The sequence below is a fragment of the Budorcas taxicolor genome, chromosome 8 (genome assembly GCF_023091745.1).
Source record: "Budorcas taxicolor isolate Tak-1 chromosome 8, Takin1.1, whole genome shotgun sequence".
NCBI lineage: Eukaryota > Metazoa > Chordata > Mammalia > Artiodactyla > Bovidae > Budorcas > Budorcas taxicolor.
The window spans coordinates 75,377,665-75,389,995 of NC_068917.1; the positions used below are offsets into that span (position 1 = coordinate 75,377,665).

Below are 12,331 nucleotides of genomic sequence, written 5' to 3' on the forward strand. Positions count from 1 at the left end.
CTCTTATTTATAGCATTTTGTTTCCATTCTAACAGTAATAAGGGAGAATTGGACTCAGAGTTGTTAGAAGTATCAGTTTTCTCAGACTCAGATACAGAGAAGAAACTGGTAGTTTCCAGAGGCAAGGAGGGAGGAGAGGTGGACAAAAGAGCTGAAGGGGATTAAGAGACCCCAGCTGACAGTTTATAAAGTAAATAATTGCCAAGGATGTAGTGTACACAGAGGGTATTCAGTCGATAATACTCTAAAAACTCTGTAGGGTGACAGATGGTAACTGGACTAGGTGTGATGATCATGTATAAAACCTTTGAATCTCTATGTAGTACACCTGAAACTAATATAATACCGTGTGTTAATTATAATTCCGTTTTTAAAAGATTCCAAAAAGTTAAAAAGTGTCAGTTTTCTCACAATTGGTGGATTTTTTTGAAGTGCAGTAGATCTATTCAGACAACATTTGGCAGTTAAGCACTAACGATATTATGGCTGTAAACTTGGGATCCAGAACCCAAAGGTCTGGATCCTAGCTCTCTGCTTCTTGGTTTCTATGGCATTAAGCCAGTCATTCAATTTTTCAATAGTCTATTTTATAATTTATAAAATTCGTGCAGTTTTTTCATCCTTGTCTCCCTTATCAGACTATGTGAAATTGTTAGTCACTCAATTATGTCTGACTCTTTGTGACTCCATGGACTATAGCCTGCCAGGCTTCTCTTCCATGGGATTCTCCAAGCAAGAATACTGGAGTGGGTTGCCATTTCCTTCTCCAGGGGATCTTCCTGACCCAGGGATCGAACCCGGGTCTCCTGCATTGCAGGCAGATTCTTTACTGTCTGAGCCACCAGGGAGGGCAGATTATATGATAGAAACATCAAATCATAGGACAGCTCTAAGAATGCTGTATTATATATATACTGCTATATTCAAAATGCATAACCAATAAGGACCTTCTGTATAGCACAAGGAGCAGCACTTAATATTTTGTAGTGACCTAAATGAGAAAAGGACTTGAAAAAGAATATGTGCATGTATATGTATAACTGGATCACTTTGCTGTACACTTGAAACTAACACAACATTGTGAATCAACTGTGCTCCAATATAAAATAATTAAAAAAAAACAACAAACCACTGTGTTTTGAAACTTAAAAGATAGACTGTTACGGGACTGTGGCCATCAGTGTAATGTGGGCCAGGCATACGATGTGTAACCCAGTTTTCCCCCAACCATTCCTCATCTGTTTTCTGCAGGACTTCCTCATGGAAACTTTTATCATGTTTAAGGATCTGATTGGAAAAAACATCTACGCTAAAGACTGGATGGTCATGAATATGACACAGAACAGGTGAGACCACCCATCGTGGGGCCAGCGGCGTTTGAAAACTTGGGTCTGGTAACTAGCTTTCTGAGCCTCGTGAAGCGCTATCTCGTCTCTTTGCCTCAGGTCCATCATCTGGAAAGTAAAGGTCGTCCTGCCTCTATGGTCTTGGTGTGTGCCCTCCTGTTCTTGATTTCATCCAGGCTCTATCAGCCGCTCTGACTCAGGCTCTCAACTCTCTTCTTTCTGCTGTTACCTCATCACTCTCTCATGCTGATCATCAGCTCTGCAGGACATCTCTCAGTGCCGCCCTGTGGCCTTTCTTATCCTAATATTCAAGGCTTTGGCATCCTGACCCACCCTGCTTTCCGAGCCGTATCTTCCACTGTTTCCCTCCGTATACAATGTGTGTGCATGCTAAGTCACTTCAGTTGTGTCCGCCTCTTTGTGACTCCATGGACTATAGCCCACCAGGCTCTTCTGTCCATGGATTCTCCAGGCAAGAATACTGGAGTGGGTTGCCTCCTCCAGGGAATCTTCCCGACCCAGAAATCGGAACCCACATCCCTTGTATCTCCTGCACTGGCAGGCAGGTTCTTGACCACTGGCGCCACCTGGGAAGCCCACATACAGTGTGCCCTACAGCCACACTGACCTCTTCCTGCCACTGAATGTGCTCTATGCCTTCCTTCACATTGGCTACTTCCACCGGCTGTGCCTGCCCCATCATCTCTGGCCATCAATCTGCCTCCCATTCCTTTAGGTCTTTCTCGAATGCCATCTCCAAAGGAAGCCATTCTGACCTAGATGTCCTCTTCTCTCCTTTTGATTGCCTATACCTGTTTGATACCCCCTCCTAGAATTTTCCATGTTCTTTGTTGGGTCAGGGTTCCATTTACAGGTTGCAAGTGAACCCCACCAAGCTGTAACCTTCTTAAGACCAGGAAGTGTCTCTTTCAAGGCAAAACCTAAGCCAGTGCTTTGCAGTTGCTGGTCTTCAACAAAGACTTGTTGGATTCAATCAGATGAACTGAATAGAGATACTTAGGGGCTTCCCAGGTGGCTCAGTGGTAAAGAATCTGCCTGCCAGTATAGGAGATGTAGGAGACTCAGTATTGATCCCTGGGTCAGAAAGATCCCCTGGAGTAGGAGGTGGCAACCCACTCCAGTACTCTTGCCTGGAAAATTCCATGTCTAGAGGAGCCTGGTGTGCTATATTCCATGGGGTCAAAAAGAGTCAGACACTACTGAGCACGCATGCACAGATACTCAGATTCAGGATTTTTCAAGAGCTAAATAAATTATTATGATAAGCATTAAGTCTCCATGGTCCTGATATCTGGTTAGAAAACACTTCCCAACTATGTACAGATTAGAGAAACAATTGCATCCGAAGTCCTAGACTTTAAAACACAAGCGTCACGATGGAGTAGAAAGAGCTCCGATCTGAGGCTCAGGAGCTGATGTGAGGCAGCCTTGAGTGATGCTAGGAGACAGTTTGAGAAACTGGCCTTCACTGTAGACTGTGCTGTTTTTGGTCTCTAAGGATCTTGATAGATCTAAAGGTCTTAGGTTAACAAGTCCAGGCTTGATTTGTTTTGTTGTTGTTGTTGTTTTTTTAACATAGAAAATGTTAAGTCGTGTCTGACTCTGTTACCCCATGGACTGCAGCCTGTCAGGGTCCTCTGTCCATGGGAATTCCCAGGCAGGGATACTGGGTATCCTTTGTTTCTCCAGGGGATTTTCCCAACCCAGGGGTTGAACCCAAGTCTTCTGCATTGGCAGGTGGATTCTTTACCACTGAGCACCTGGGAAGCCCCAGAAAATGTCTCAAAGAGCATGAAGTTTGCCTTATTTATCCAGTGTGTTTTTCTCCCCCTACCAGGGTTTTCCTCCGTGCCATAAATCAGTTTGCTGAGGTTCTCACCAGATTCTTCATGGATCAGGCAAGCTTTGAACTTCAGGTAAGCGTGCAGTTCACCTAGAGGTTCCTTCAGTTCTCAGCTGAAGCAAGAGGAGAGTCTCATTTTGGAAGACAGATAGCCTCAGCTCTTATCAGAGCACTTACACATACCTGCTTGCAGGCAGTCACACAGGTATTCCTCTACCTACAGATGGTTTGGTGTCCAGAGAGCAGTGTGTATACACACCTGTTTGAAAGTCCAGAGTGACAGCAAAACAAGTGACTGCTAGCTCCATCTTCATTCATTCACCCAGCAAATAGTAGAGAGTTTTACGTGCAGGGCATTATTCGAAGTCCTGGTGGAGGCAGACAAGATTCTGCTTCCGTTACAGGGTGCATGTGGTTGGTGATGTGCTTCTGCTGTGTCATAGCCTGTGTTTGTATCTGTGGAACTTGGAAAGTGAAGACATAAGTGGAGGATATTGCATATATGTATACATGTGTATGTGTGCATATATACATATGTGTTTTTATATGTATGAAAATTTAGGTTGTTTGTATTTTCTGTTATGTTAAATAGCACGTACTTAAATATTTTTTAAATACCCGTTTTTATTTTTCCAGGATAAAGTCCTAAAATATTTACTAGTTCAAAAGTTTGGCAAAACATTAGGACTTTTGATAAGTATTGCCAAACTACCTACTATAAATAGGTACACGTCTTGGCAGCAGTTTTTCTTTATCCCAAGAGTAAAGACAAATATAATAGTTAAAATTTTGTTTTAATCTTAATAAAGTGTGAAAATTTTCAGGGCTGAATCATTGAAACACGAGAGAGAAAAATGTTCTGTGGATATTACTTTATTTATTGATTTCCGGAGAGTGAATTTCTACTATGTGTCACTGTTTTAGTATGACCCTTGTTAATGTTATTTTCCATTTCTTTTTACCCACACAATTAATTTTGAGCAGCTCTGGAACAATTACTTCCATTTGGCAGTAGCATTTCTCACCCATGAGTCCCTTCAACTTGAAACCTTCTCAGAAGCCAAGCGCAACAAAATTGTAAAAAAGTAAGTGTCCTCTTAAACTTGCTTATAATTGGGAAGGGAGTTCTTCCATTTCTATTCAGAGCAGGATTTTTAATATCACGGAAATTACTGTTCACTGGCTACTCATATTGTTAGTGACCTTGGTCTTAAAATAATCATTTAATAAACCTCAGATTGCCCCAGATTCACATCTCTTCTCAGGGCCCCATTCATTTTCGAATCAACCATCGCATTCTCTTATAAAATCCCCACATGGAGAGGCACTCAGGCCAGAAAGTCCTCCCATCGCCCAGAACAGCTGCCGCCTGCTGACAGTTTATCCAAATTGCAAGCTTAGTGCTGCTCTTACTCATGATTCACAGAGCAGACTCCTTTGGCACCACTGGTCTATCTCCCAGTTTTAGTTACTTCAGCAGAGAAGCCAAGACTAACATATCACTTAAAAATACCCTCCAGATTCCTGGCTTAGTATTCAAAATAGACTTGTGTGCAAGTGTGATGAGAGATTTAGGGAAGATTTTCATTGCTTTCATTTCAAATCTTTTTCAAAGTTCATTGAGAGCCTAGGAACTTAAAGGCTGTGTAATTAAAAAGGACTTAAGAAATTTATCATTTAAAGGCTATGACATTTTTGTTCTGTTTCCCTGCTAGCATGTCTGGGATTCTAAGAAAATTATTTTAGCATCCCTCTAACTCTTCCCTTAAATACTAAGATTGGTGTCTAAGAGGTTGAGATTTAGTGATTGCACGTTCAAAGATAAAAGTAAAAACTATTTTGTAAATTTCCTGGTGGGGTGGTTATCAAGAGATATTTGATTTTTTAAGATGGACACCTTCATTCAGGGATGGATTTGATTTTAGTGAAATGAGTTGACACCAAATCTGATAAATAAAGTGGCTAGTTAGGATAAGTGATTTTCATTTTGGTCATTTCAGGAAAGTGTGACTATATGTATAATCCACATAAAAATGTTTATGCATACTGGTAAAGATAAGCCTTAAGAAATAACATTTATATTAAGTTTATGGGAATGTGAATGAGTTTTTTTTTTTCCAGGACTTCTTATTTTTAGTAAAATCATCAACAGTAGTATTAAAAAGCAATAAGAATAGTTATTTATTGTCGAGTATGTGCCAGTCTGGACTACACATGCTTATAAAATATTAATAGTAAAATTAGATACTTTTGTTAAAATGGAATAGTAAGAGAAATTTTTCAATATGATTTTTATTCTGATGTTTGAAGGCATTTCCAAAGCAGGAATTAAAAAAAAAAAATGTTGGGTGCAATAGTACCATGAGAAGAGAATGTAGATCTGTGCTGGCAGGGTAGGTCATACATCTGTACTTGAATTCCCTGGGAACAGTCTCCTTATCTGCTTTTGACCCACCCTATTTCCATTTTCTAAGCCCCCAACCTCTGATATGGCATGTTATGTAGAGCAGCCCCCAGCTTTTGTATTCTTTAAAAGATTTCCAGGTAACTCTTACTCATCTCCACCCAAGAACCACTGTCTAGATCAGTGTTTCTCTACATTTTTGTCCTCCCTTGTAAACTTCTATAAGAAACCTTTTCATTTTATTTTTTTTTAACTTTTCTTCTCTTTCGTCCATGCCACGCTACATGTGGGATCTTAGTTTCCTGACCAGGGATTGAACCCATGCCCCTGCACTGGAAGCAGAGTCCCAGCCACTGGGCCGCCATGGAAGTCCCTGGAACCTTTTTAGAAAAATGTTTTCCTAATCACAAACCCCCCAATGAAATATTAATACCACCTATATACTAAATATATGTTTATGTACTAAATGTATACCTTACTTTATATGCCAAAGCCGTAAGCTTTTTTTTTTTGTCCCCATGGATCAGTTTTCACCCCTTTGGAGACATTATCAGCCCATTTGAGGATGTATGTCTAGAACTTCGCAGTGTAAGCGCTTTAAAGAATGTACTGGTGTGGATAAGGGTTACTCTAATATAAGTATATACAGGTAGCATGTTTGTTATACATCATTAGCCATATTACCATGTAAGTCATACCTCTGTCATCTTCCTTTTCTTTAGTATTTTATTTATTTATTTTTGCCTAAGAGCAATCAGAGTGTTTCTCACTCTTCTCCCTTCAGTAAGTGTGTTGATCTCATCTTCTCGGTGATTTTTGGCACTTTGCTCCATCTTTTGCTGGACCCCCATCTATATGTCTGTGTCCCCTCATCTCTATGTGTATCAGTCTTTTGGGGGCTTATTTACATGACAGCTGCAGCTCTTCATGTGATTTTTGCCTCAGTATCTACCTTGATTGTGATCTAGAGAACACAGGCTTTCTTTACACCCCTTATCATTGTATCAGTATTATATGTTCTCGTTTCCACCGCACATTTTTCTCCTGGTTTACGATCTTCTTCCTAGATACGGGGACATGAGAAAGGAGATCGGCTTTAGGATCCGGGACATGTGGTATAACCTGGGTAAGTGTACAACCTGAACACCACTCCTTGTGCTCCATGCATCCCACGATGAAGTCTTTTTCATTTTAATTCCTTTTAATTCAATTAAAATTTCATTTTAATTGCGATTGGTTTGTCTGTGTGTCTGGAAGTGCAGGTTGATGTATGGGTCTCTTATGACAATCACGTGTTATCAGAATAGAATATTTAGTCACTCACTCCTGAATTGAATTGCTTTACCCACAACTTTTTCTTTTCTTATGGGCCCTGTGGAGGAAAATTGTAGCATTTTACTTCTGGTGAAATTGTTTAATATCCTCACTTCCTTTCATTTCAGGTCCCCATAAAATCAAATTCATCCCATCCATGGTGGGTCCCATTCTGGAAGTCACATTAACCCCCGAAGTAGAGCTTCGGAAAGCCACCATCCCCATTTTCTTTGATATGATGCAGTGTGAGTTCAATTTCAGTGGAAACGGCAATTTCCATATGGTAAGGAGTGGTGGATCACTTTACTAGTGCATGTAGAATCCAATTCTTTTTTTTTTTCTAATAGAGAATCAGTAGCCTGAACAGTACAAATCAAAGTTATCTAAATATTCTGTTTTTGCATTTTGTTTTGTAAAGCAATTAGACACAGAATTAAGATAGCCCTTCTTTGGTCCTGGAAGCAGTCTTTTTGGTACATGTGTTTCCTAAAGCAGCACTCTTATCTCTGGAGCATTAAAAAAAATTTGACTTTATGCATTTTAATCCTATCTCTTGCAACTGTTACAGTGGATTAAGCTTTAGTTTTTGAAGTCTTTAGTTTGGAGACCTTAGTTTGCCTGATACAGTTTTCCTGTACTTCAGTTTTCCTATCTATCAATACATAATATATTAGTATCAAAAGAAAGATTTTGCAGCTATGAAGCTTCGCAAAAGCAATCCCATTGTCAAGACTTCAACAGGAACCAAAAATAAAATGGAAAGTTAAAACCATTAAGCTATTTTTATATGCATAGTTATGATAGGAAAATAATATTTAGGCTAGTTTTCTTTCTGCAATTATAAAGCAAAGGACAAAGTTACACCAGATTGCTTTAGAAAATTTTGACATCGCCTTGGTGCATTTTGGGCTTCTCAGATGGTCCTAGTGGTAAAGAACCCACCTGCCAACGTAGGAGACATAAGAGACCCAGGTTCAGTCCCTGGGTTCGGAAGTTTCCCTGGAGGAGGACATGGCAACCCGCTCCAGTATTCTTGTCTGGAGAATCCCATGGACAGAGGAGCCTGGTGGGCTACAGTCCATGGGGTCACAGAGAGTCGGACACAACTGAAGCTAGCTAGCTAGCAGGTGCATTATTAATGAGTGATGTGAACTGTGATCGTCCTCTGTGTATAGTGAAGAGAGTTCACAATTCAGTAGACGGATGGGTCCTAGTCTAGAATTGTTGTCCGTATGTCTTTCCTGTCCTCTTCTGAGGTTGTGACGTTCTCCTGTGAAATTCTGACTGCTTTCAGTTTGAGAATGAGTTGATCACAAAGCTGGACCAGGAAGTAGAAGGGGGCAGAGGAGACGAACAATACAAGGTCCTTCTGGAAAAACTGTGAGTATTTCAGAAACAGAATCTCTAGCTGACGGCATCATTTAGTGATGGATGAAAACAGGCTTCTGCTACACTTACAGACCAGTTGAGTAGTCTCAGCATCACTGGGGTCACCACCACACTGGTTTTCTGTGAGGTGCGTGGAGTTGACACCATCCGCTGCTGCCATTCATTTATCTGCTGTGAGTCAGATGTTCATGTTTTCCTGGCTAGCCCGGCCCTCAAGAACAGGGCAGATGGAGGAGAGGGGGAGATCGACTGAGTGGTGATATTTTTCCTAGTGTTTGAATTGCTGAAGTTTAATAAAAGTGCTAGCTCCTCTAATTATGGCTTCAAAACAGTCATTTAAAGGAGAAGGCAAAAACTTTTCAAGGTCCCCTTAAAAATACCTTATGCCCTGGAAAGGATGTCTGGGAACACTAGGTACATTGTCAGTGCTTTGCATTTCCTTCCTTCCAGCCCTAACTCAGCCCGTCCATTCCCTCCCTCTCTGGCACCCTCTGGCCCTTTTACTCTGGCACCCTTTGCATGTATGGAATAACAATATAAAACAGTGTTTTATAAAACAATATAAAAACAGTGTTTCAGAATACTAAGATAAGATTTCCCTGGTGCTCCAGTGGTTAAGAATCTGCTTACTAATGCAGGGGACACGGCTTCAATCCCTAGTCTGGGAAGATCCCACATGCCAAGGGGCAACTAAGCCTGTGTGCCACAACTCCTTAGCCCATGTGCCTTGAGCCTATCCTCCTCAACAAGAGAAGCCACCAAAATGAGAAGCTCTCACACCGCAACTAGAGAGTAACTGACCCCTGCTTGCTGCAACTAGAGAAAGCCCTGAACAGCTATGAAGATCCAGCACAGCCATAAATTAATTGATTGATTAAAGAATTTTAAGAAACACAGATATTAGAGTTAAAGACTGTGCTTCAAATCCCGTTTTTTCCACATACTAGGATTTTGACTGTGTTTATGTGATGCCGGTTTTTTTTTTTTTTTTTTGTCATCTACAATAATGGGATCTGTATTTTGGTGAGGATTTAAATAAGATGATGTATTCACATAGTATCTGTCGCAGAGCTCATGCTGGATAAATGTGGGCTGTTCTGGTGTTTGTTACTGTTATTACCTGCAGATTTCCCTAGCATCCTAGGTTCTAACTACCCTAACTGTTCGTTTCTTATGTTCTCTGAACTTTTATGGCAAATCTGGTCAACTGTTGATGGAATATGTGCCTAGATCATTCCAGGATTTACCTGCTTTGGGGAAGTGGTAGGCAGTAGACTGAGTTGGGGACAGTGACACTCCCAACTCTATTATTCTCTTTTTTTCAAAAAAATTTTAAGGCCTCAGCACAGAGGATGCTCAGAAATGGAACTGATGACTCGTCTATGTTTTGAAGTTCTAGAAGTCTGTCTTATTTTGTTTGTAATGGGTGATAAGAACATTGGTTGATCTTTTCATCCTGTATCCATTTGATCTGCCTATTTGAGCTTCAAACCTCTCAATTTATCACTTCTGCAGTTCTGATCTCGTACAGAAATTAAGTGCCGAAGTTACCCACACATAGAAACACATACCCACAGTGTTGACAAGTGATAAAACTACACTTTAAAAAAAATCCTACAGTTGACTTTTCATGTACAGATCTTGTTTTTCCTTCATTCGTTTTGAATCATGAATGCAGAGAAATATGACTGCACAAATTTCCAGTGCTCAAGAATAATTTTAGAGTCTAATCTAGTGCTTTGAACCCACATTTTGTCTTGTTCACCAAGTTTTCTTCTGTCTAATCTAAGAAGCTCCTGTGGAAACTTTGCTCTGTTTGGGTCCAGAGGGAGATAATTTAGACCAAAAGTTTAACTTCTGTTTACTTATTTACACCTGTGCCTTTTTTCCCCTGAAAAATAACACTTTTATGTGAAAAGCCACGTGTCTGGATGTATACTAGGTTCCTAGGTTCCTCTAGGCTGGGCATTACTCTGAGACTCTCCAGAGTTCCCTCAGGATGCCTGAGAATAAAGACGGGAAAAAGATGATCCTTTCAAATGAGCAGAGGAATCAGATAGTACACACAAACCTCTTGGGCAAACGTTCTCATTTCTGTGGTATAGACAGAAGAAATAGAAACACTTCTGTTTAGAAATAGAAGTTCAAAGAAGGGCATCATGGGCTGGGATTCTCAGTGATGGTGGGGCTTGAGCTGCAGACCTGAAGAAAATGCAGAACTTGAGTAACAGCAAAGAGCCTTGTGAGCGAAGGCTCCAGGATAGGAGAACCTGGAGTCATGAAGGATGTGTGTCTCTTGGTCCAGCGCCACCTGCTGCCAGGACCTTGGGCAGCACTCACAGGTGGCGATGGAATGTAGGTATGGGACAAGGCATTTTGTCTCCATCTCTGCCCCTCAGGCTCCTAGAGCATTGCCGGAAACATAAATACCTCTCCGGTTCCGGAGAAGTATTCGCGCTCCTGGTCAGCAGCCTCTTAGAGAATCTGCTGGACTACAGAACGATTGTCATGCATGACGAGAGCAAGGAGAACCGCATGAGCTGTACTGTGAATGTGCTGGTATGTACCATACCCCTGGGTCCCCGAGAGGCAGTGCTAGCGCCCCCGACTGCACAGCTCTAAGTAAACATGGCAGACACGAGGCTCTCCCTTGACAACCTTTCTGAAGTATGTGTCCTGCTGAGTCTAATTGGAATGGCCAAGGGAATTCCCTGGCAGTCCAGTGGTTAGTACTCAGCACCTTCACTGCTGTGGGTTCGGGTTCAATGCCTGGTTTGGGAACTAAGATCTTGCAAGCTATACCACATGGCTAAAAAAAAAGATAATTGGAATGGCTAACTCAGCTTTGAACTCACAGATAACAACTGCCTCAGACCTTGAGGATAAATATAGAAACAGGAATGGAAAATGCAACATAAGGCTTTTGACTCAGCTCTCTTACAGAAGGCCATGCTCAGACTGTTTCTCTGCATTTTTTTATGTGATTGCTTTTTTGTTGAAAGTATCAGACACGGATGAAAATGCATTAGAAATGATACACCATGAGTAGAGAATTAGTCCATAAAATCCTCAAAGGGGCAGAACCCCGTGGTCTTGCCTTTTCCTAAAAAAGTATAACTGGGACCAAAGACCTCAGAGGTTTAGCAGCCATGGTCTCCTCTGCTTAATATAAACAAAATACCTACCATTTCTGACGCCCTTTTGGCCACCTCATGCGAAGAGTGGACTCATTGGAAAAGACTCTGATGCTGGGAGGGTTTGGGGGCAGGAGGAGAAGGGGACGACTGAGGATGAGATGGCTGGATGGCATCACGGACTCGATGGACGTGACTCTGAGTGAACTCCGGGAGTTGGTGATGAACAGGGAGGCTTGGCGTGCTGCGATTCATGGGGTCCCAAAGAGTCGGACACGACTGAGCAACTGAACTGAAGAAAACAGAGTATCAAGTGATTTCGGTATCATGACCTGTTGTCTATTCACCTCGATTTTCCTCACAGTGGTGTTAAAATTCTTCAACTTTTCTTTTTATAAACTGAAACTTTTCCTGGGTCTTCCCTGGGGTCCAGCTTAGGACTCTGTGCTTCCAGTGCAGGGGGCTCGGGTTCTCTCCCTGGTTGGGGAACTAGAATCCCACATACCACATTGTTGTTGTTCAGATGCTCAGTCGTGTCTGACTCTTTGCGACCCCTTGGACTGCAGCACACCAGGCTTCACTGATCTTCACCAACTCCCGGAGCTTGCTCAAACTTATGTCCATTGATTCAGTGATGTCATCCAACCATCTCATCCTCTGTCATTCCCTTCTCCTCCTGCCTTCAGTCTTGCCAAGAATCAGGGTCTTTTCAAATGAATCAGCTCTTCACATCAGGTGGCCAAAGTATTGGAGCTTCAGCCTCAGCATCAGTCCCTCCAGTGAATATTCAGGATTGATTTCCCTTAGGATTGACTGGTTTGATCTGCTTGCAGTCTAAGGGACTCTTGAGTATTTCCAGGACCTCAGTTCAAAAGCATCA

General features: G+C 41.6%; 1 protein-coding gene across 5 annotated transcripts in view; it reads left to right on the forward strand.

Moving 5' to 3' along the window:
• Nucleotides 1-12,331, forward strand: part of DOCK5 (dedicator of cytokinesis 5) — a 278,155-nt gene that overhangs the window by 213,686 nt on the left and 52,138 nt on the right. For all 5 annotated transcript variants that reach the window (XR_008199821.1, XM_052645001.1, XM_052645003.1 and 2 more), the window contains 7 exons: nt 1,252-1,346; nt 3,205-3,283; nt 4,195-4,295; nt 6,682-6,740; nt 7,057-7,211; nt 8,223-8,308; nt 10,717-10,876. Coding sequence is in view for 4 of the 5 variants with exons in the window: in XM_052645001.1 (XP_052500961.1) it covers nt 1,252-1,346; nt 3,205-3,283; nt 4,195-4,295; nt 6,682-6,740; nt 7,057-7,211; nt 8,223-8,308; nt 10,717-10,876 (735 nt within the window). In the remaining variant the exon portion in view is untranslated. The remainder of the gene's footprint in view (nt 1-1,251; nt 1,347-3,204; nt 3,284-4,194; nt 4,296-6,681; nt 6,741-7,056; nt 7,212-8,222; nt 8,309-10,716; nt 10,877-12,331) is intronic.